Genomic DNA, 26,210 nt, shown 5'->3' with positions numbered 1-26,210 from the left:
GTCAGAGGCGTCCACCTCAACGACAAACTGGAGTTCTGGGTCTGGCTGGGTGAGGATCGGAGCGGAAGTGAAGTGGTGCTTGAGTTCCCGGAACGCTGCCTCTGCCTCAGGGGACCAGTGGAACGGAGTGGAGGTGGTGGTGAGAGGGGCTGCCAAACAGCTGTAGTCACGAATGAAACGTGTGTAAAACCTGGCAAACCCCAGGAAATGCAGTAGCTGCTTCAGATTCGAGGGCACAGGCCACTGACTACCCTGACCTTGGAAGGGTCCATTCGTAACTGTCCTTGTGCAATTATGTATCCCAGGAAGGACACAGAGGAAACATGAAACTCACATTTCTCTGCCATAACAAAAAGCTTATTCTCCAACAGCCATTGGCAAACGTGTTGCTGGTGAGCCTCAGGGTCCTTAGAAAAAATTAATGTCATCCACGTAGACAAAAACAAAGCGTCCAATCACATCCCTAAGAATGTCATTAACCAGGCTCTGGAAAACAACAGGGGCGTTAGTGAGACCAAACTGCATGACCAAATACTCAGAGTCCAAGTTGTGTATTGAACGCCGTTTTCCACTCGTCCCCCTCTGATGCGGACAAGGTGAAAGGCATTCCGGAGGTTTAGTGAACACCGTGGCACCATGGAGGAGGGCAAAAGCAGGACTGATGAGTGGAAAGGGATACTTGTTCCTAACAGTGATACTATTCAGTCCACGGAAATCTATGCACGGCCTCAGTGACAAAAAAACCCCAGCCCCTAACAGAGAGAAAGAAGGCCTGACATTTCCTGCAGCCTTGGAATCCTGGATGTACCCCTCCATAGCCTCTTGCTTAGGGCCAGAGAGGTTATACAACTGGCTACAGGGGAGAAGAGCTCCAGGTTGGAGGTCAATAGCGCAGTCGTACGGCCGATAAGGCGACAGAGACAGGGTGTGGTGCTTGCTGAACACAGGAATTGTGGAACACTGGAGGAACTGATGACAGGCCCGGGGGTTCTGGAATGGACTGGGGCACAGACAAGGCAGGGGGAAGGGCAGAATATAGACAATTAGAGTGACAAAATGTACTCTAAGTGGTGACCCTTCCAGCGGTCCAGTCGATCTGTGGGTTGTGCAGCTTTAACCAAGGATGGCCAAGAACCAGAGGAGAGCGAGGGCATTCGCTTATGTGGAGACTGATCCTTTCCTGGTGATTCCTAGAGAGAAGCAGGATGACCGGCACAGTTTTCTCACTGACACGGGCGAGAAGCTGTCCATTGAGTGCATTGGCATCGAGGGGTGAATCGGGTGGAACAGTGTCAAGACCCAACTGGGTAACAACACCTCGGTCCAGGAAACTCTCGCCGGCACCCAAGTCGATGAGGGCAGGTAGAGAACAATCCTGGCTTTGCCATACAAGAGTGCTTGGATGGAACGGTTCTTTGAATAAACAGTATATCCCCCACAACAGCCAAGCCACCCCCTTTAACTGGCCGCAGTGAACAAGTGGAGACAAGTGACCAACCTGGCCACAGTATAGGCAGCTCCTAATGCTGACTCGCCGCTGCCTCTCCTCAGGAGAGAGACGGGCCGGTCGAGCCGTGTGGGTTCGGGTTCTGCCCTCTCTCTCCGACGGTTGTCAATGTGGATGGCGAGAGAAATTAGCTTCTCGAGTCCATCAGGCTCATCCCTGGACACCAACTCATCCTTGATGGTCTCAGTGAGAGCGCTCTGGAATTCTCCCTGAAGGACCTCCTAATTCCAGCCGATCTCAACGGTGAAGGTGTGAAACTCGATCTCCATCTCAGCGACACTATGGGAGCTGAAATCTTGGCCCGGTTGCTAGCATCAGCGTAGGGCTACTGCTCGTATACCAGCGAACATTGAAACAAAAAGGCTCTGCAAGCTCTCCAAGCTCGGGGACCGGAAACGAAATGCTCACGGAGCAGAGGAGGCGAACTAGAGGCTGGTTGTGAGCTCCGGGCTAAGGTTCAGCCCTGTAGGTCAAACAGGCTCCGTGAAAACTCCTTGATGTGCTCCAGAAGGGTTTTCAGGGCTTGGTCATGTTGCTCGAGCAGGGTGCCTTGGCAGGCAAGAGTTTGGCGGAGAGGATCTGAGTCTGCTGGGTTCATGTCTTTGGCCAGATGTACTGTCACATGGAACAGGTGAACCCAAGAGCAGACTCAGACGAGGAGACTGAGATGAGGTAACCAAGGTATTTTTTGAAACACGGGGGAAGATTGAGCCAGGTGAAGCTCGGGCGGGTTGCTTAAAACCAGGTACGGAGGCTGAGGCTGGAGTGAGAGGTGTGGGGACAGAGTAAGCAGGTCCGGAAGGGAATCCAAGGGAGCGTAGAGTGGGGAATCCAGGACAGAGTAGCAAGACTGACGAGAAGTCGGACTGGAGACACGGACCAGAGTCAGAACTGTAGCGGAGAGGAAAACAGCATCAGGCAAGGGAAACCAAGCACAACATGAACATACGGCTAGAAACATGGACTGACTGGGCAGAGATTACGATCTGGCAGTGTGGAAGAGGCAGGACGGAGTATTTGTAGAGGTATTGATTATGGAACAGGTTGCAGCTGGTGGGGATCTGCTCTGACTCAGCACACCTGTCTCCGCCCACACAATCACACACAGAGATCGGGAGAGAGTAATGGGGGAGTGGCGGCAGGTCAAGGAGACACCGGATGAGCACTAGAGGGCGTGGCAGATGTGACACTTTGTTCCATGGCAATCTTTTCTTCCTCTTCTTAATATGCTAGAGAGAGAGAGAGAGAGAGAGAGAGAGAGAGAGAGAGAGAGAGAGAGAGAGAGAGAGAGAGAGAGAGAGAGAGAGAGAGAGAGAGAGAGAGAGAGAGAGAGAGAGAGAGAGAGAGAGAGAGAGAGAGAGAGAGAGAGAGAGAGAGAGAGAGAGAGAGAGAGAGTAACAGTGAGAGATGAAGGTGGTGATTGAGTTAAATTGTTGCTCCCAGGGGTTCCCAGTCACCGACATCTGAGACTTGGAACTCAATATATTTAAATAATGGTCATTTTTCTAAGGGAGTGACTCAAGATGCATTAAGGAAATGGCCAACAATGGCAGGTGGTGTTCAAATAGTTATCCTTTGTACAACACACACAGCTAATCTAAAATACCCACATACAACACCGTATAACCATTAAAACGTCCAAGGAAAAAGCATCATCCTGTAGCCCAATGCATCAACCCAGTGTAAAACACCTGTCAGCTGCTAGCCATTGAGAATAGACGGATGCTATGCGCTTGACAGTGACAGCTGTTTGCCCATTTCTCTGTTGCTTAAGGGGGGACTAGGGCTAGATGACAGTGATAAAGGGTGTGTGAATGGATGCCAGGATCCAGAAAACAGACAGTGAAACAGGCAGAGAATGCTGCCTTCTGACTGTCTGTGTATTTGTCTGTCTATCTGTCTGTCTGTCTGTCTGTCTGTCTGTCTGTCTGTCTGTCTGTCTGTCTGTCTGGATCTATATCTGAAAAGTGCTGAGTCACAACCACCCACATGTACAGTATTACAACAGTTAATCCTCATCATCATCATTTCACAATGGAAACATCATCCTTTGATCAGAAAACAATACCCCCCCCCCCCCTCTCCCCCCATTCTGATAACTGTTACCAGTTCTTTTGGATTGTTAATCAAATCAGACTGCACCTTAAAATACATGGGATATCTCATCACTTCAATATGTACAGTGCCTTCAGGAAGTGTTCACATCGCTGACTTATTCCACAAAATGTTTGTTGTGTTACATCCTGAATTAAAAAATGGATTTAATAGATGATCTTTCTCACTCATCTAGTATTCAACCCCCGAGTCAATACATTATAGAAGTACCTTTGGAAGCAATTACAGCTGTGAGTCTTTCTGGATAAGTCTCTGAGCTTTCCACACTTGGATTGTTCAACATTTTCCCATTTATTATTTTCTAAATTCTTCAAGCTCTGTCGAATTGGTTGTAGGTTATTGTCCATCTGAAAGGTGATTTTATCTCACAGTGTCTGGTGGAAAGCAGACAAACCAGGTTTTACTCTAGAATTTTGCCTGTGCTTAGCTCCATTCCGTAAATTGTTTTATTTTGAAAAACTCCCAAGTCCTTAACAATTACAAGTATACCCATAACATGTTGCAGTCACCACCATGCTTGAAAATATGGAGAGTGGTACTCAGTAATGTGTTGTATTGGATTTGCCCCAAACATAACACTTTGTATTCAGGACAAAAAGTGAATTGCTTTGCCACATTTTTGTTAAACACTATTATTGCACACAGAGTAACTTATTATGAGACTTGCTAAGCACATTTTTAGTCCTATTTAGGCTTGACTTTACAAAGGGTTTGAGTAGTTATTGACTCAAGACATTTCAGCTTTTCAAACATAATTCCATGTTGATATTATGGGGTATTGTTTGTAGGCTAGTGACAAAAATTATCAATTGGAGAGAGAGAGAAAGTGAGAGAGAATGTAAGAAAGACAGTGAGAGAGAGAAAAAGAGAGAGCGAGAAACTGAGTGAAAATGAGAGACAGAAGGGGGAGGAAGGGTAGTAGATGAGGATACTCTGCTACAGGTGTTGAGAAATGTGAGAAAACCTCCTCCACATAAAAAAATCATAAGGAATAACATTTTGAAGTGTCTGTCCTATATCTAGCTCGGGAAATATTTTTGTTTTTATGAACACATATTTAATCCCTTATTTTTGTTGGTTCAAAACTACCTCCATACTTCCATTCATTTGTACGGGTTACAATCAGATGAGTCTGTGACACTTGTGGGGGTCGTAGAGCAAAACACCATATTTTCGTGAGAGTCTCTCCTTTCCAAAGTCAAATCAAAATCACATTTATTTGTCCCATACACATGGTTAGCAGATGTCAATGCGAGTGTAGCGAAATGCTTGTGCTTCTAGTTCCGACAATGCTGTAATAACCAACGAGTAATCTAACCTAACAATTCCAAAACTACTACCTTATACACACAAGTGTAAAGGGATAAAGAATATGTACATAAAGATATATGAATGAGTGATGGTACAGAACGGCATAGGCAAGATGCAGTAGATGGTATTGAGTACAGTATATACATATGAGATGAGTAATGTAGGGTATGTAAACATTATATTAAGTAGCATTGTTTAAAGTGGCTAGTGATATATTTTACATCAATTTCCATCAATTCCCATTAGTAAAGTGTCTGGAGTTGAGTCAGTGTGTTGGCAGCAGCCACTCAATGTTAGTGGTGGCTGTTTAACAGTCTGATGGCCTTGAGATAGAAGCTGTTTTTCAGTCTCTCGGTCCCAGCTTTGATGCACCTGTACTGACGTCACCTTCTGGATGATAGCGGGGTGAACAGGCAGTGGCTCGGGTGGTTGTTGTCCTTGATGGTCTTTATGGCCTTCCTGTGACATCGGGTGGTGTAGGTGTCCTGGAGGGCAGGTAGTTTGCCCCCGGTGATGCGTTGTGCAGACCTCACTACCCTCTGGAGAGCCTTACGGTTGTGGCCGGAGCAGTTGCCGTACCAGCCGGTGATACAGCCCGACAGGATGCTCTCGATTGTGCATCTGTAGAAGTTTGTGAGTGTTTTTGGTGACAAGCCAAAATTCTTCAGCTTCCTGAGGTTGAAGAGGCGCTGCTGCGCCTTCTTCACGATGCTGTCTGTGTGGGTGGACCAATTCAGTTTGTCTGTGATGTGTACGCCGAGGAACTTAAAACTTACTACCCTCTCCACTACTGTCCCATCGATGTGGATAGGGGGGTGCTCCCTCTGCTGTTTCCTGAAGTCCACAATCATCTCCTTAGTTTTGTTGACGTTGAGTGTGAGGTTATTTTCCTGACATCACACTCCGAGGGCCCTCACCTCCTCCCTGTAGGCCGTCTCGTCGTTGTTGGTAATCAAGCCTACCACTGTAGTGTCATCCGCAAACTTGATGATTGAGTTGGAGGCGTGCGTGGCCACGCAGTCGTGGGTGAACAGGGAGTACAGGAGCGGGCTCAGAATGCACCCTTGTGGGGCCCCAGTGTTGAGGATCAGCGGGGTGGAGATGTTGTTACCTACCCTCACCACCTGGGGGCGGCCCGACAGGAAGTCCAGTATCCAGTTGCACAGGGCGGGGTCGAGACCCAGGGTCTCGAGCTTGATGACGAGTTTGGAGGGTACTATAGTGTTAAATGCTGAGCTGTAGTCGATGAACAGCATCCTCACATAGGTATTCCTCTTGTCCAAATGGGTTAGGGCAGTGTGGTTGAGATTGCATCGTCTGTGGACCTATTTGGGCAGTAAGCAAATTGGAGTGGGTCTAGGGTGTCAGGTAGGGTGGAGGTGATATGGTCCTTGACTAGTCTCTCAAAGCACTTCATGATGACGGAAGTGAGTGCTACTGGGCGGTAGTCGTTTAGCTCAGTTACCTTAGCTTTCTTGGGAACAGGAACAATAGTGGCCCTCTTGAAGCATGTGGGAACAGCAGACTGGGATAAGGATTGATTGAATATGTCCTTAAACACACCAGCCAGCTGGTCTGCGCATGCTCTCAGGGCGCGGCTGGGGATGCCGTCTGGGCCTGCAGCCTTGCGAGGGTTAACACGTTTAAATGTTTTACTTATGTCAGCTGCAGTGAATGAGAGTCCGCATGTTTTGTTTGCGGGCCGTGTCAGTGGCACTGTATTGTCTTCAAAGCGGGCAAAAAAGTTATTTAGTCTGCCTGGGAGCAAGACATCCTGGTCTGTGACGGGGCTGGTTTTCTTTTTGTAATCCGTGATTGACTGTAGACCCTGCCACATACCTCTTGTGTCTGAGCCGTTGAATTACGACTCTACTTTGTCTCTATACTGACGCTTAGCTTGTTTGATTGCCTTGCGGAGGGAATAGTTACACTGTTTGTATTCGGTCATGTTTCCGGTCACCTTGCCCTGATTAAAAGCAGTGGTTCGCGCTTTCAGTTTCACGGGAATGCTGCCATCAATCCACGGTTTCTGGTTTGGGAATGTTTTAATCGTTGCTATGGGAATGACATCTTCAATGCACGTTCTAATGAACTCGCACACCGAATCAGCGTATTCGTCAATGTTGTTGTTCGCCGCAATGCGGAACATATTCCAGTCCACGTGATGGAAGCAGACTTGGAGCGTGGAATCAGATTGGTCGGACCAGCGTTGAACAGACCTCAGCGCGGGAGCTTCTTGTTTTTGCTTCTGTCTGTAGGCAGGGAGCAACAAAATGGAGTCGTGGTCAGCTTTTCCGAAAGGGGGGCGGGGAGGGCCTTATATGCGTCGTGGAAGTTAGAATAGCAATGATCCAAGGTTTTACCAGCCCTGGTGGGGTCCTAGTAGTGTGTATCCCAAACGGTTCGGACGCTACAGACAGAAGTTCAGCTGTACCGACTTCAGATGAATCCCGTGACACTTGTGGGGGTCATAGAGCATCGTGTTCATAAGAGTCTCATCTTTCCATAGAGTGGTCATATTAGTTTGTAGGACGCTACAGAGATTTTCGTGAGAAGGCCTATTTTTGGGACATCGCATGGTCTGACAAACATTGCTGTAGCTCAGCCGCCTTCCACCGCAGATGCTGATCTCTCTAGCTTAAACTGGCCGATTTTACGGGGATTCTTTTATTATGTGACTTAGACTCTTAATTAATATGCAGCCTGTAGAGATGAGTTTGATGGATTACACTCTCAATGTTCCACCTGTCACCCACTAAGTAATTCCCTTCGTGCTTGGTTTTTATTTTCCTACATTTCTCTCCTCCCTCCATCTCAATCTCGTTCTTCCTTTCCCTCCACGTATTTTCCTGTCCTTCCTGTTTTTATATATTCCCCCTTCAATTTCTCTCTCCTCCTGCTGTTCCTCTCTCCTCCATCTCTCAACTCCTCCTCCCTCTGTTTCTCTCTCCTTCTTCCATCTCTCAACGCCATTTCTCTCTGCTTCCCCTGTTTCCCTCTCCTCAATCTGCCTCTCTCTCCTCCTCCCTTGCACCTGGTCCCCCTGAGATATGAGATATTTATCCCGGGGCTGCTGTTGAGCAGGATGCATCGGCAGCCATTAGGGAGGAGAGGAGTGGAGCAACTAAAGATGATGGAGAGAATGAGAAAACAAGCCAGAGGAGGTGAGGAGGAGGGCACTGACAGTGCTTAGACTGCTGAAAACTGCACCAACAGTGCTGAGAGCACTCCAAACTGAACCGACAGTGCTGAGAGCACTCCAAACTGCACCGACAGTGCTGAGAGCACTCCAAACTGCACCGACAGTGCTGAGAGCACTCCAAACTGCACCGACAGTGCTGAGAGCACTCCAAACTGAACCGACAGTGCTGAGAGCACTCCAAACTGCACCGACAGTGCTGAGGGCACTCCAAACTGCACAGACAGTGCTGAGAGCACTCCAAACTGCACAGACAGTGCTGAGAGCACTCCAAACTGCACAGACAGTGCTGAGAGCACTCCAAACTGCACCGACAGTGCTGAGAGCACTCCAAACTGATCCGACAGTGCTGAGAGCACTCCAAACTGCAGAGACAGTGCTGAGAGCACTCCAAACTGCACAGACAGTGCTGAGAGCACTCCAAACTGCACCGACAGTGCTGAGAGCACTCCAAACTGATCCGACAGTGCTGAGAGCACTCCAAACTGAACCGACAGTGCTGAGAGCACTCCAAACTGCACCGACAGTGCTGAGAGCACTCCAAACTGCACCGACAGTGCTGAGAGCACTCCAAACTGATCCGACAGTGCTGAGAGCACTCCAAACTGATCCGACAGTGCTGAGAGCACTCCAAACTGAACCGACAGTGCTGAGAGCACTCCAAACTGCACCGATAGTGCTGAGAGCACTCCAAACTGCACCGACAGTGCTGAGAGCACTCCAAACTGATCCGACAGTGCTGAGAGCACTCCAAACTGAACCGACAGTGCTGAGAGCACTCCAAACTGAACCGACAGTGCTGAGAGCACTCCAAACTGCACCAACAGTGCTGAGAGCACTCCAAACTGATCCGACAGTGCTGAGAGCACTCCGAACTGCACCGACAGTGCTGAGGGCACTCCAAACTGCACAGACAGTGCTGAGAGCACTCCAAACTGCACAGACAGTGCTGAGAGCACTCCAAACTGCACCGACAGTGCTGAGGGCACTCCAAACTGCACAGACAGTGCTGAGAGCACTCCAAACTGCACCGACAGTGCTGAGAGCACTCCAAACTGCACCGACAGTGCTGAGAGCACTCCAAACTGATCCGACAGTGCTGAGAGCACTCCAAACTGATCCGACAGTGCTGAGAGCACTCCGAACTGCACCGACAGTGCTGAGAGCACTCCGAACTGCACCGACAGTGCTGAGGGCACTCCAAACTGCACAGACAGTGCTGAGAGCACTCCAAACTGCACCGACAGTGCTGAGAGCACTCCAAACTGCACCAACAGTGCTGAGGGCACTCCAAACTGCACAGACAGTGCTGAGAGCACTCCAAACTGCACCGACAGTGCTGAGAGCACTCCAAACTGCACCAACAGTGCTGAGGGCACTCCAAACTGCACAGACAGTGCTGAGAGCACTCCAAACTGCACCGACAGTGCTGAGAGCACTCCAAACTGTGATACTCCAAATCAGCCCATTCCATTTTATCTCTTTATCTCTATGAATCACTCACTCATTTGTTCTTTATTCTTAATTTGTATTTTCTTGAAAACATCAGTCATTTGTCTGAGAAGAAAAACAACTCTAATGGTGGGCTGAATAAAATGAACAACAATGCTGAACTATGTTTCTTTGTTCCATGACAATCCTCTCTTCCTGTTACTTTTTTATTCTCTATCCCTGTGTGTGCCAAGCCTTCCATCAAGCCCCACATCAAGCCCCACTGCCACAGTTTGGCTGACATTAGTGACACAAGCAGGTATCTGCAAGCTGTAATTCACACCTTGCTCACAGACCCCTCTATTCCTCCAGTGCCACTCTGAAGTGCAATGATAAAAGTTGTATTCCTCAGCAAGCACTGACAAACAGAGACTAATAGCAGGTCTCCTAGCACTAGTACTCAGGGCAAATGAAACTGCCAAAATAAATTGTCACGTCCTGCTCCTTCCCTGACTTTTCTTCAATATTTATATTTAACATTGCTCACTTGTCAGAATTTTCAAATCACAAACAGAAAGGTATTTACAGGCTGTCTACCTGTTTTTTAAAGAGCTAACTTAAGGGGCCAAGACAAAAATGTACTGTTAAATTAAACATGTGTCTATGATGTCTATAAAGAATCTTGGAGTTGGTGATAGACTGACCACCAGGTCTAGACAGAATATGCCTATATAATAACCTCCATATTGGTAAAGGGGTGATTTCCAAATCAACACATTTAAAATAATCTATTAATTTCAATGGTCAAGCCACATGGTTGGAAGAGTAGTAGTGGCGCACTGCTACTAACTGAATATAGGGGAATCACTGACACACACAAACCTACACACTTTTTACAATCTACTTCTACTCTACATCTGCAGTACACTTGACTACCAATACAACACAGCTTAACTGTATAGACACAACAATCAAGCCTCTTCTCAAATAGGAGAACGTTTACTTCACACAATCAAGCCTCTTCTCAAGTAGTCGCATGTTTACTTCATTGATCCTTGACATGACTAATGAGCGCACCAATTTCCCAAACTGAACTCTTCTCCCCTCCAGCTTGAAAACAAGGCATGTCTGTGAGTCTCATTACAGTGGTGTAACAGAGTGGAGCCCAGCTCACCACCTCCACATCAGCAGGCCTCACAGCAGGCAGAGGAGAAACTGTCAGCAATCTGCTTATAGATTAGTAGTTTATTTATGTATGTGTGTCTGTCTGTCTGTCTGTGTAAGCCCGGTGTGGCGTGATTAACTGTGATTTCCTCTATCACTGTGCATCTGCCTGTTTGTGTGCATTCTCCCACACCTGATCAGGATGGCCTACAGCATCACATCTGTCTGGGCCTGACGGACCTGCTCCCGAAATAGCACGCCTGCATGCACACACAGACACACAGACAACTAGTGTTCTGTCTCCCGCTGTGTGAGAGGCAGGCTAATCAGCCCACCCAATGGTTAGCTTCTATCCTGCGGTGCCCAGGACACACGCAGAGGAGAACCAGAGCAATATAAATCCTCATACACAAACACACACACACACACACACACGCAAACACATACACACACACACGCAAACACACACACACACACACACTTAAATATGAGTCACACACACAGCTTGATGAACAACCATCAGGCAATGTCTACCAACGGAGGAGGAGATGAATGGCAGCCAGGATATTGTATGGTTCTTTTTAAACACACACACACACACACACACACAGCTTACCATGAGCGTCACGGTAGTAGGCGTGTGTGACGCTGCGGAACCTTTCTTGCCCAGCAGTGTCCCAGATCTGAAGAGGAGGACATATGACATCATCATTATCCCACTCTATAAAGACTGTTCTTACTCATCAATGGGCCTACAGCAGCTCAATTAATGAACTGGTCAAAACTGAGGATATGAATCATGTGGAAATGTATTTTCCTCTCTGTGAAAATGTTTATGTAGTCTATTCATAGTCCACTTTGGATTATAGTCAATGGCAACACCACGCACTCTGCCCATCATGAAAAGGGCTTCTGCCTGTCTGGTTGAGTTACAGTGGAGTGAGAAATGGAGAGATTGTTGACAGACAGTGGATGTAGAGCTGGTGTCCTAACCCTCCTCGCTCCTCTCTGGCCCAGGCCTCATCAGTGTTAACCTCTGCTCCTTCCTTGGCATGCTCTTTCTCTCACACACCATCAGTCTATCATCCATCTATCTATCTGACTGATGAGAGACAGGCTGAGAGCATGAATAATAATGTAACGAGGAAGAGAGGCAAGGGAGCTGACAAACATACTTTAGTCTATATAGTGTATGTATGTGGACACCCCTTCAAATGAGTGGATTCGGCTATTTCACACCCGTTGCTGACAGGTGTATAAAATCGAGCACACCACCATGCAATCTCCATAGACAAACATTTGCAGTAGAATGGCCTTACTGAAGAGCTCAGTGACTTTCAACGTGGCACCAACAAGTCAAGTATGGCAAATTTCTGCCCTGCTACAGCTGCCCCAGTCAACTGTAAGTGCTGTTATTGTGAAGTGGAAACATCTAGAAGCAACAACGGCTCAGCCGCAAAGAGGTAGGCCACACAACCTCACAGAACGGAACCGCTGAGTGCTGAAGCGCGCACCGCGTAGAAATCATCTGTCCTCAGTTGCAATGCTCACTACCGAGTTCCAACCTGCCTCTGGAAGCAATGTCAGCAAAATAAATTTTCTTTGGGAGCATCATGAAATGGGTTTCTATGGCTGAGCAGCAGCACACAAGCCTAAGATCACCATGCGCAATGTCAAGCTTCAGCTGGAGTGGTGTGAAGCTCAACCTGATTGGATTTTGGAACAGAGTAAATACGTTATCTGGAGTGATGAATCAAACTTCACCATCTGGCATTCCAACGGGCGAATCTGAGTTTGACGGATGCCAGGAGAACGCTAACTGCCCCAATGCATAGTGCCAACTGTAAAGTTTGGTGGAGGAGGAATAATGGTCCATAGCTGTTTTGTATGGTTCGGGCTAGGCCCCTTAGTTCCAGTGAAGGGAAATATTAATGCTACAGCATATAATGACATTCTAGACAATTCTGTGCTTGGTTTGGGGAAGGCCCTTTCCTGTTTCAGCATGACAATGCCGTCGTGCACAAAGCGAGGTCCATTCAGAAATGGTTTGTCAAGATCGGTGTGGAAGAACATGACTGGCCTGCACAGAGCCCTGACCTCAACCCCATCGAACACCTTTGGGATGAATTGGAACTCCGGCTGCGAGCCAGGCCTAATCGCCCAACATCAGTACCCGACCTCACTAATGCTCTCGTGGCTGAATGGAAGTAAGTCCAGCAGCAATGTTCCAACATCTAGTGGAAAGCCTTCCCAGAAGAGTGGAGGCTGTTACAGCAGCAAATGGGGGACCAACTCCATATTAATGCCCATGATTTTGGAATGAGATGTTCGACGAGCAGGTGTCCACATGCTTTTGGTCATGCAGTGTACAGTAGATACACAGGCGTGGACACACAAACACACAAACATAGACATGCAAACACGCAAGTATATACACACACACACAAGTATATACACACAGTGAACTAGTGGAGGCTGCTAAGGGGAGGACAGCTCATAATAATGTATTGAACGGAGTGAATGGAATGGTATGTTTGATGTATTGATACCATTCCACTCCAGCCATTACCACGAGCCCATCCTCCCCAATGTTTAAGTGTCACCTACCTCCTGTGGAGTGAACACACACACACACACACACACGAGTGAACAAACAAGCGCGCACACATACACGCACACATACACACATAACATAATATACCCATCCCTGTCTCATCTGAACGCTGTGCCAAAGGCTCTGTCAATTTTCATATAGACAACGTGTTACATAAAAGACAGCCAACACATCCAGCACATAAAGTATTGAGCAATTGCTGTCATGTCCAGTGCATCATGATTACTTTTTCTACTTTCAACGAACTACGCAAACACTCTGAATAGAAGTAATTCAAGTGTGATTGTTGTCTGAACTCAGTAATGGACACTATCGGTTCCTATAGCCGCATTATGGTCACAGATCACACAATACTGATATCAATCTTTGGCTGACAAAAAGGTAAGGGATAATCAACGAGAGGCTATGCATTCTCTGGAAAACAATGAACAACGCGGGAGATGTGTTCCTCACTTTCCGCAGAGTTGCATTCTTTTCCAGAGAACACATAGAGCCTCAAGTTGATTTTATACCTTTTATACCTTGGCTATAATTTACCTCTAGAAATGTATTCATTTGCAGGTAGAAAAGTGTTCAACATCCACTGAAGTACCTAACAAGTTTACTAGATAGGACAGTACCCAGGTAGCACAAACCTCTGGCCTGATTCCGGCATAACAGATCAAAAACTGCAGGCCCGGGTCTGGCAGCCGAATCCGGCCCGAGTCCGAAATGAATGACGGTGCAGACCAGGCCAGAGTCATTCGGCCCAGATCTGTCAGCCTGAACTAAACCAAAGCTGCCATTTTAGGGCAAGATCTACTCGATTCCAACCCCCCCTCCCCCACCACCACTAAAATGTATTTATATTAAATGTAGGTAGTAATATCATATTAAATGTCGCTAGTAATATTGCAGCTATCAACCAAACTACGAATAACATAAACATGAAAAAAAGACATTTTCTGATTTTAAAACTTTTATTTAAATAGATGAAATTTACTTTGTGTGGGTGTCATCCCTCAACAGTGTCATGGATGTATCCATTTAAATGTCACTAGAAAACAGCTTAAACAAATGAAATTGCAGGTACTTTGATGTTATTCTATCTGCAGCGTTGACACGAGCGACTGTGTTAGCCATAGTTGGCTAGCTAGCAAGCAAGGGATAAGAACATTGCCTGCGTGCACAGCAATCAAACAAATAGAATGAACAACAAGTCCGCTTCTCTAGCAACCTAACCGATAAAACTAACAACCGGGTTTAGTGGAAGGATAAAATAGTATGAATTTTACTTGAAAACATGTCATTTTTACCAGTAAATGTGTGCTTGTTTTCTTTGGCAACCGTGGAATAAGCGGGATAAACGCGTCCGCTCTCTAAATGATCTGGAACTAATAAACTCGGGCAGAACCAAGTTGTCCAATATTTCCAGATAATGTTCAAAGCGTCAGTGTTTATCACTTACAACGTTTATGTATGAGTGTATGTAAATATTTCTATGTCTCTCTGGGTCTATCCGCCCTTTCCTTGCTGTGTTCGGTCCTCTCCTTTGCAAGCTGCAGCCACCTCATGACGAATTTCTCCATCTTTCCATCTGTAGCCTTGGAAGAGAAAGTGTTTCTCCCAACAGCACATTTGAATCGTGAAAAAAACAAAGAAATAGCTAAAGAAATAGTTACAACAATTTGTCCGATTTTGACACCACAAGAAACTCCTAGGATTCACAATCCAGACCTCAAATGGGAAGCACATCAACACAACACAATAATCACAGAGGTTTTCAATTTCAACACTGAGTCAAATAGATCAATAGATATAAATATGTGCCTGTTGTAGTGCCCACCATGTGGTCTATCTGTTTGGAACATGTGTACCAAGTTTGGTTACAATACAAATATCCGTGTCTGATTTATATGCATTTATGTGCCAGACCACACCCACATAAATGTTGATTGGTCAGACCTTAGTCCATAGATGCCATGTATCAACTTTCATCCAAATCGGCCCTGTGCTTCCGGAGGAGATATAATTTAAGGACTTTTCAAAAATGCAAAATGGCGGAAAATCCATCTTGGCAGACCTTGTGGGTCCTTGAGGCAAATTTGCTCCTTGTGAGAAGAGGGGCCAATGCACATAATTGCAGGACTCGATGTCATGGATGGGCAATTGGCGGGCCACGGGCCGCAAAGACCTCGGATCAATTTCCCTTGGGAAAATAAAAATGTTCTGTGATCTATGTCATAATAGTATTCTAATTCCTGATTCTATGGTCAGGCCACTGTCTGTCTCTCACACCAGTCTTACTTAACTTGTGTCCCCTGCTCAGTACTCGTAGTTACAGCTCTCAAATGATAATTATATGGTCCTTGCTATTCAGCATCCTTTGGATGTCCCTACCCCATTTAAGGTAAGGTTAGGTAAGGGATTTGGTTATGTGTAAGGTTAGAGTAATAGTTAAGGTTACGGTTATGGTTTAGGGTAAGGACGGCTCAAGGATCCCGGATAGCATTGACCAAAAACAGATAGGAGCTATGGATGCAAGGACTGGCCTAAAATGACATACCCAAATCTAACTGCCTGTCGCTCAGGACATGAATCAAGGATATGTATATTCTTGATATCATTTGAAAGGAAACACTTTGAAGTTTGTGGAAATGTGACATTCATGTAGGAGAATATAAAACAGTAGATCTGGTAAAAGATAATATAAAGAAAAAAACATGTTATTTTGTATTTTTTGTACCATCATCTTTGAAATGCAAGAGAAAGGCCATAATGTATGATTCCAGCCCAGGCACAATTTCGATGTTGGCCACTAATGGCAGCAGTGTATGTGCAACGTTTCAGATGAACCATTGCATTTCTGTTCAAATTTTTGTATCAAGACTGCCCAAATGTGGCTAATTGGTTTATTAATAACTTTTCAAGTTCATAGCTGTGCACTCTCCTCAAACAATAGCATGGTATTCTTTCACTGTGATAAATTGGACAGTGCATTTAGATTACTAACACAAATGTAAGCTTTCTGCCAATATCAGATATGTCTATGTCCTGGGAAATGTTATTTTTACTTACAACCTCATGCCTACGTTAGCTCAACCGTCCCACCAATCCTGTAGAGGTAAACAGGCCTGTGTTTGGTTCTGATAGGGAAGAAAAGTTCAACTATGAATGTATAACTTATTTTCTTCAGGAATCAATGGGTATTCAGTGCCTAGCAAAGGTATACACACCTTTTGAACAGTTTTCACATTTGAGATTGACTCCTTTTCTATCCAGCCACACCAGCTCAGGCAAAGGGGGCCAGCCTTCAGATTCACATTTTGAGTATTTGGCGCATGGGGTTCAAGTGAGGAATGGGGTCAGCTGGAAACAAATCATTCAACCTATAGAATGTTGTTTTCCATTTTACTTATAGTTTATTTTCTTATTTTTTTAAAATAGATTTGCTTTCCAATGAAAGAAGACCACTAGCGTTTGACCACTAGCTAGAACTTTGTGACTCACTGGACATAGCTAGCTAGCGTAGCTAACTGTGACTCTTAGCTAACTAGCTATGTTAACCGGGTGCTTTCTTGCCTAGTCTTAGCTAGACTACCAATGTTTTACAAACAAAATCACTAGCTACCTCAATTAGCTATTAGCTAGCTACCTAATATCACATAGGCTAGACCCTAAATGTATTGACTTAGCTCATATATTATACAGCGCCAAACTTATCCACTTGACTCAAGTCATTGCACGCCTCCAACCCTTCGGGACCAGTCAGAAGACCACCACGACAAGACTCCACCTACATTATTCTATGTATAAAAACTGTTGTAACCTTTGTTTAGGCCCCTTTTTCAGCTAACTCCATTTTGAGCTATATGAATCAGGTCCGTGCACGTTAAACTGCTAGGACAAGATATCTTTTGACTCAATAAACTGCCTTTTTGTTACAACTGAAATCCACTCTGTCCAGCGTCCATGATTTGGTCTCACTCTCCTGTAAGTAAATCATCAACACTACCTCTGCTCTAATAGTTAGCTAAGATAGCTAGCAAACATTAATGTTAGCTGACTTTAATGGAGAAACGTTAATGGAGAAACAACCATGAACAGTCCAAAAATTAAGCTAGCTACAATCACAAACTAATTAGAGACAGCGACGCAATACAGTACTACAAATACAATAGCTACAATGACCTATTTTGAACTGTTTGGTATCTTCTCCGGCTGGCCTCGACTACTAACCAACTGACTGACTCTCGCAACAACCGTTGGAAAGTCAGGGGCCAAGGCCGACTCAAGATGCAAGGCAGACAGTTCGAGCAGCAGAGGCCACACTGCGGAATCGTGTGTTTTTGGTTCATTTAGAGGTAATGCTAGCTCCCTATTAAGGATATTTCAGGAAGCATTGATGTTGGCAATTGATGATACATGTATGCTGCTATATGCTATGTTGAAAATTCCAATCAGAGATTTGTAAAAATTTAAAAATCAAAAATTTAAAAGACAGGAAATAGTAGCCCATTGGTTACTTGGTGATGTGAGGTCTTTAATTAAACTTTGTCTATGTACAGGTTTAGCAAAAATCATAACTTACCCGTTTTAGATAGTTCCATGCAGGGAAATGTTCAATGTCTCACAAATATGAGGTGTGCAAAAATAATAAATGTGACATTAAGCAGAAGCTGTTATCCAAAACGACAGTATGCATGCATTCATTTTCAGTTCGTGGTCCCCTGAATTGAACCCACAATCATGACGTTTCGAGCGCCATTATTTTTTCCATTGACTGTCATGGGAGTTATTTATTTAGCTATTTTAATAGGATATAGACTACATTTGTAACAGTTTAATAGGCTACTGCAAATATTTAACATGCATGGTTGTAGGCTGCATCACTCCTTCAGTCTAGGTAGCAGATTATCAAATGGAAGATATAGGCCTATATCAAATGGAAGATATAGGCTGTGCTCCGCGGTCAACTGGCACGCTACACTATTGATATCATTAGGCCTTCGTTATTAGAAAATAAAATTAATCTACCTCCTAGGCTACAACAACACAGTGCAATGGTCAATGTCGTATTGTAAATATTGTCTAGGCTGTAAAATGCAAATTTGTATAATCGCTCAACATCCTATTGTTTCATGCCGAAAAATAAAACCCAGATTATACAACCACTTGGATCAGTTATGGGTTCATTCTTGACAGTTTACAAGGTCCAGAAAATTACATTAGGCCACACATATGGTGTATTTTGTCAGGATGTATCGACGTTGACGCAGAGGCCTACCATAGAAAAATAGGCTATAGCCTATGACACTGAGATGTCTGTCATGGATCATGTATCTCAAATCGTCCTATAATTAACGTGGCCAACAGCATATGCCTAAAAATCGCTAATGCCATTATATTAAGCCAGGATTGGCCGAAGGACTGAAATTAATAGAATTAGTGTGAGTAGGGATAAGAAAAAACATTAATTTAAAGCATAAATTCTCTAAGGTCCTTCTCCATGCAATCGCCTAATGGGCCTAAATGTAGCCTGCAAGTGACCGAGCAAATTCTAGGTGAAATTACTACATTCATTCTTCTTCACCTGACGAATAAAAACCTCATATGGCCCTGCTTCTGAAAAAATTAATCGGGACAGATATGTTGAAATGGATTCGGCCCGAGCACCATTAGCCGGACCCCAGAGTAATATGATTATGCCGAACTCGGGAAGAGCTCGGCCCATATGAAGCCCCTCCGAGTCCGAGTCGATGCCGAGTCCCCCGAGTCTCAAACGGAATAGGCCCGAACCCACCGTGTTGACTGGGTAGTTGCTTTGGTAACCAAACCAAGAAAACTGGGTAGTTGCCAAATTATCTGAACGTTCTAGAATGCCCTTCAGACAATCAGAAACGAGCATGCAACAATGCCATGGTATAAAACTGATAATAAACTGGGTGGTTCGAGCCCTGGATGCTGATTGGCTGACAGCCGTGGAATATGAGACCGTATACCACGGGTATGACAAAACACAAATTATATTGGTAACCAGCTTATAACAGCAATATGGCCAATATGCCAAGGCTAAGGGCTGTATCCAGGCACTCCGCGTTGCATCTGCATTATGAACAGCCCTTAGCCGTGGTATATTGGCCATATACCAACCCCCCCCCCCCCCCCCCCCCCCCCCCCCCGTGCCTTATTGCTTAAATAATGAAAATGGACAGTGTAGTACTGTATCGCCAGATAGTCTCCAGGCTGTGTCCCAAATGGCACCATATTTCCTTTATAATGCCCTATAGGCCATAAAAGTAGTGCACTAAATAGGGAGCCACAGCGAGGCTAATCAACTGATAGAGATAAACAATGGACTTCATTAAAGCCTAATTTGATCTGATGTCATCCTATCTCTGACTGTCTGGGGATGGAGACATCTGCAGAGTGTTTACATAGAGAGGAGTGAGGTCAATTAATGCAACTTAATATAATGTTTACATACCCTACATTACTCATCTCATATGTATATGTATATACTGTACTCTATATCATCTACTGCATCTTGCCATCTTTATGTAATGCATGTATCACTAGCCACCTTAAACTATGCCACTTTTATGTTTACATACCCTACATTACTCATCTCATATGTATATACTGTACTCGATACCATCTACTGCATCTTGCCTATGCCGTTCTGTACCATCACTCATTCATATTTTTATGTACATATTCTTTATCCCTTTACACTTGTGTGTATAAGGTAGTAGTTGTGGAATTGTTAGGTTAGATTACTCGTTGGTTATTACTGCATTGTCGGAACAAGAAGCACAAGCATTTCGCTACACTCGCATTAACATCTGCTAACCATGTGTATGTGACAAATAAAATTAGATTTGATTTATTGGCTATCTCTGGCATATATCTGGCACACACACACACAGAAACACACACATGCACACACACACACACACACACACACACACACAAGCACGAGCACAGAGAGATACATACACCCAAACAGATACAGACATACCGACTGTTTACAATTGGCTCATTCATTCCCCCTCCTCTCCCCTGTAACTATTCCCCAGGTCGTTGCTGTAAATGAGAACGTGTTCTCAGTCAACTTACCTGGTAAAATAACGGTAAAATAAATACAAAATGAAAAGGGGTTGCTGTGAATATGACAGCAACACACAGTCAGCTCAGTTTCAAGAAAAATGTTGTATTTCATATTACAGTGCACCTACTGTATTATAAATATGGTATCAAAGCAAGTACTGTGCAATGACTGTAAAATAATTGACTGATTTATACCATAAAAAAGTAATTGCTACTGTTATCTGAATGAATGGATGAATGCGGAAGGGTGTGTATTCCACTGTACTTTACTGTATTTACAAGGAATTGATGGAAGCAGGTTGGCTGTGTCTACAAATTACAGCAAGTGTCTACAAATTACAGCATATTAATGAATATTTGGTCATTTATATCACTTGCACTTCTAGAGGCCTTAACAAAGGCTTCCAAACTGGCAGCAACTACAGTGAAAAACAGACCAAAAGGACAAGGCTAAATGCTCAACCATTTCATGTTTAAGACTTGCTGTTACTCCAATCTGAACCCTACACATTTTAAATTGATGGGGCACAATAACCACAAACAAGTTAAATTGGTACAGCATTCTCACTTACGGGTACCACAAGTATAGCCTCTTACAAGGCACACCTCAAAATATGTTCATAAGCCAAAAACAAACCCACTTATGGTCAAAAGGTACCATTCAAAATACAGCAATTCTTCTTTCCCCACCCTCAACAGTTTCCCACAATGCACCATAATTTACAGCATACACAGTAAAACATTTCAGAGTATCTTCCTGTTGATAATAACCAAAATGACCATATATACAACAGGCAGGAAAACACATGCATGTACGTACGCACGTATGCACACACACACAAACAAACAGAAAGACACAGAGAAAGACACACACACGATTCAATAATTACATTAAAATGAAAATCCATTTTAAAAAACTATAAAATCCCAAAAGCAATTTGTCTTACCTGCAGCTTGACCTTCAGCGCATCAATGTTCAACACTTTATTCTGAAAGACAAAGGACAGAAAAATAATTTAGTTTTCAAACAGAAAAACAGAAAATAATGTATTTGGATTTTTAGGTGGTGCTATTGGCAAAACATGACAAAAGAAGGAAGACATTTGAATGATTGTTTAACAAAAGTGATGTTGTTATAGCACAGTATGAAGATGGTTGCTTGGAGACAAACCATTGTGAAGTGAAGAATCTGTACACTTGATGTAGTGTGATTTACATGTTCAGGGTTTGTAAGTGTGTCCCCACTAGGTTGACTGTGATTGCTGCTATCAGTACTGTATAACTGTACTGGCTGGGTAATTATGTCTCATTGCTGCCTGGTTGTTACACAGTGTTTCATCACCTTAGCTCTCACCCATGGCTAAGCAGTTCCTGCCAACACAGCTGCTAAAATTCACACACACACACATCAGCATGTGGCAGGTAGCCTAGCGTTTAACAGGTTGGACCAGTAAACTGAAAGGTTTGAATCCCCAAGGTGACTAGGTGAAAAATCTGTTGATGTGCCCTTGAGCAAGGCACTTAACCCTAATTGTTCCTGTAAGTCGCTCTGGATAAGAGTGTCTGCTAAATGACTCAAATGTAAATTGCAAGCATATGCATGCAAGGGCGCGTACACATGTATATGCATGCAAGGGCATTGAGGGTCACAGTCAAGGCTACCAGACTATCAAACACATTGTGTCTTTAGAACTTGGATAGCCTAGCATGGGGGCAGGTTACAGTGTCCAATACCACTGGAGAGAAATAAAGGTTCCCTTTCCGTCAGTCACCATCTATTAATGAATCTAATGCTACTCAAATATACACTGAACAAAAATATAAATACAACACGCAACGGAGTTCCAGGTCATAAAAGGAAATCATTCAATTGAAATCAATTCAATAGGCCCTAATCTATAGATGTCACATGACGGGGAATACAGATATGCTTCTGTTTGTCACAGATACTTAAACATTTTTTTGGGATGGATCAGAAATGGATCAGAAAACCAGTCAGCATCTGGTATGGCCACCATTTGCCTCATGCAGCGCGACACATCTACGGATAGAGTTGAACAGGCTGCTTGTTGTGGCCTGTGGAATGTTGTCCCAGTCCTCTTCAATGGCTGTGTGAAGTTGCTGGATATTGGCGGGAACTTGAACACGCTGTCGTACACGTCGATCCAGAGCATCCCAAATGTGCTCAATGGGTGACATGTCTGGTGAGTATGCAGGCCATGGAAGAACTGGGACATTTTCAGCCTCCAGGAATTGTTTACAGATACTTGCGACATGGGGCTGCTGAAAATTGAAGTAATGGCAGCAGGTAAATGGCAATCTTGTCACAGTATCTCTGTGCATTCAAATTGCCATCGATAAAATGTAATTGTGTTTGTTGTCCATAGCTTAAACCTGCCCATACCATAACCCCAATGCCACCATGGTGCACTCTGACATCAGCAATCCGCATAACCACACGACACCATACATGCTGTCTGCCATCTGACCAGTACAGTTCAAACTGGGATTCAACCGTGAAGAGCACACTTCTCCAGCATGCCTGTGGCCATCAAAGGTGAGCATTTGCCCACTTAAGGCAATTACGATGCTGAACCCCCAGTCATGTCAAGACCCTGGTGAGGACGACGAGCAAGCAGATGAGCGTCCCTGAGATGGTTTCTGACAATTTGCGCAGAAATTCTTTGGTTGCGATAACCCACAGTTTCATCAGCTGTCCCGGTGGCTGGTCTCAGACCATTCCACAGATGAAAAAGCCAGATGTGGAGGTCCTAGGCTGGCTTGGTTACACATGGTGTGCGTTTGTGAAGCTGGTTGGATGTACTGCCAAATTCTCTAAAACGACGTTGGAGGTGGCTTATGGCTTATGGTAGAGAAATTAAGTTTTCATTCTCTGGCAAAAGCTCTGGTGCACATTCTTGCAGTCAGCACCCTCAAAACTTGAGACATCTGTGTCATTGTGTTGTGTGACAAAACTGCATATTTTAGAGTGGACTTTTATTGTTTTCAGCACAAGGTTGTGTAATGTGTGTGTAATGATCCTGCTCTTTAATCAGCTTCTTGATATGCCACACCTATTAGGTGGATGGATTATCTTGGCAAAGGAAAACTGCTCACTAACAGGGATGTAAACAAATTTGTGGACAACATTTTAGAGAAAGAAGCTCTTTGTAGGTATGGAAGATTTCTCTGATATTTTATTTCAGCACATGAAACACAGGACCAACACTTCACATGTTGCATTTATATTTTTGTTCAGTATAAATAACATACATTTTTCTAAACTATTCCAATCTGTTACTTGGACTTATTGCACCCATAACTGAAATGGTTGTTCCACTTTAGATATTTAAGGTAGTCACATATCTTAATCTTCCCAACCCTGGCAGTCATTCTGAATGTGGGTGAATAAACAATTCTAAATGTTAGATCATGTGATTTGCAGGTCTGATGTGGCCTGTAAACTATGTAAAGTCCATGGAGAATAAGAACACCTCCTCCCAGCTGCCCACTGCACTGAAGACAGGAAACACTGTCACCACTGATAAATCCACCATAATTGAGAATTTCAATAAGCATTTTTCTACGGCTGGCCATGCTTTCCACCTGGCTACTCCTACCCCGGTCAACAGCACTGCACCCCTCACAGCAACTCGCCCAAGCCTTCCCCATTTCTCCTTCTCCCAAATCCGTTCAGCTGATGTTCTGAAAGAGCTGCAATATCTGGACCCATACAAATCAGCCGGGCTAGACAATCTGGACCCTTTCTTTCTAAAATTATCTGCCGAAATTGTTGCCACCCCTATTACTAGCCTGTTCAACCTCTCTTTCGTGTCGTCTGAGATTCCCAAAGATTGGAAAGCAGCTGCGGTCATCCCCCTCTTCAAAGGGGGGGACACTCTTGACCCAAACTGCTACAGACCTATATCTATCCTACCATGCCTTTCTAAGGTCTTCGAAAGCCAAGTCAATAAACAGATTACCGACCATTTCGAATCTCACCATACCTTCTCTGCTATGCAATCTGGTTTCAGAGCTGGTCATGGGTGCACCTCAGCCACGCTCAAGGTCCTAAACAATATCTTAACCGCCATCGATAAGAAACATTACTGTGCAGGAGTATTCATTGATCTGGCCAAGGCTTTCGACTCTGTCAATCACCACATCCTCATCGGCAGAATCGACAGCCTTGGTTTCTCAAATGGTTGCCTCGCCTGGTTCACTAACTACTTCTCTGATAGAGTTCAGTGTGTCAAATCGGAGGGTCTGCTGTCCGGACCTCTGGCAGTCTCTATGGGGGTGCCACAGGGTTCAATTCTTGGACCGACTCTCTTCTCTGTATACATCAATGAGGTCGCTCTTGCTGTTGGTGAGTCTCTGATCCACCTCTACGCAGACAACACCATTCTGTATACTTCTGGCCCTTCTTTGGACACTATGTTAACAACCCTCCAGGCAAGCTTCAATGCCATACAACTCTCATTCCGTGGCCTCCAATTGCTCTTAAATAGAAGTAAAACTAAATGCATTCTCTTCAACCGATCGCTACCTGCACCTGCCCGCCTGTCCAACATCACTACTCTGGACGGCTCTGACTTAGAATACGTGGACAACTACAAATACTTAGGTGTCTGGTTAGACTGTAAACTCTCCTTCCAGACCCATATCAAACATCTCCAATCCAAAGTTAAATCTAGAATTGGCTTCCTATTTCGCAACAAAGCATCCTTCACTCATGCTGCCAAACATACCCTTGTAAAACTGACCATCCTACCAATCCTCGACTTTGGCGATGTCATTTACAAAATAGCCTCCAATACCCTACTCAACAAATTGGATGCAGTCTATCACAGTGCAATCCGTTTTGTCACCAAAGCCCCATATACTACCCACCATTGCGACCTGTACGCTCTCGTTGACTGGCCCTCGCTTCATACTCGTCGCCAAACCCACTGGCTCCATGTCATCTACAAGACCCTGCTAGGTAAAGTCCCCCCTTATCTCAGCTCGCTGGTCACCATAGCATCTCCCACCTGTAGCACACGCTCCAGCAGGTATATCTCTCTAGTCACCCCCAAAACCAATTCTTTCTTTGGCCGCCTCTCCTTCCAGTTCTCTGCTGCCAATGACTGGAACGAACTACAAAAATCTCTGAAACTGGAAACACTTATCTCCCTCACTAGCTTTAAGCACCAACTGTCAGAGCAGCTCACAGATTACTGCACCTGTACATAGCCCACCCATAATTTAGCCCAAACAACTACCTCTTTCCCTACTGTATTTAATTTATTTATTTATTTTGCTCCTTTGCACCCCATTATTTTTATTTCTACTTTGCACATTCTTCCATTGCAAATCTACCATTCCAGTGTTTTACTTGCTATATTGTATTTACTTTGCCACCATGGCCTTTTTTGCCTTTACCTCCCTTATCTCACCTCATCTGCTCACATCGTATATAGACTTGTTTATACTGTATTATTGACTGTATGTTTGTTTTACTCCATGTGTAACTCTGTGTCGTTGTATGTGTCGAACTGCTTTGCTTTATCTTGGCCAGGTCGCAATTGTAAATGAGAACTTGTTCTCAACTTGCCTACCTGGTTAAATAAAGGTGAAATAAAAAAATAAAAATGTGTTTCAGGCCACTGTATTAGGGTAGAACTAGTCCCTCAAAAGAAGGCTTTGTGAAATATGTATTGTATTATCTTAATGAATAAAACTTCAATGACAACATATTCACATATGCTCTCACTTGGTGAAGACCACAGGACTGAAAA

General features: G+C 44.5%; 1 protein-coding gene across 1 annotated transcript in view; it reads right to left on the bottom strand.

The window, feature by feature from the left end:
• LOC139377491 (ras-related protein Rab-26-like) overlaps positions 1 to 26,210 on the bottom strand; it is an 86,919-nt gene that overhangs the window by 31,037 nt on the left and 29,672 nt on the right. The window contains exons 3-4 of the mRNA XM_071120526.1: positions 21,378 to 21,419; positions 11,344 to 11,410 (exon numbers count right to left, since the gene is read on the bottom strand). Coding sequence (XP_070976627.1) covers positions 11,344 to 11,410; positions 21,378 to 21,419 — 109 coding nt within the window. The remainder of the gene's footprint in view (positions 1 to 11,343; positions 11,411 to 21,377; positions 21,420 to 26,210) is intronic.

Source organism: Oncorhynchus clarkii, chromosome 20 (assembly GCF_045791955.1).
Source record: "Oncorhynchus clarkii lewisi isolate Uvic-CL-2024 chromosome 20, UVic_Ocla_1.0, whole genome shotgun sequence".
Taxonomy (NCBI): domain Eukaryota; kingdom Metazoa; phylum Chordata; class Actinopteri; order Salmoniformes; family Salmonidae; genus Oncorhynchus; species Oncorhynchus clarkii.
Note: the sequence above shows the minus strand (reverse complement) of the source record. Positions and strands in the feature narration are given on the sequence as shown.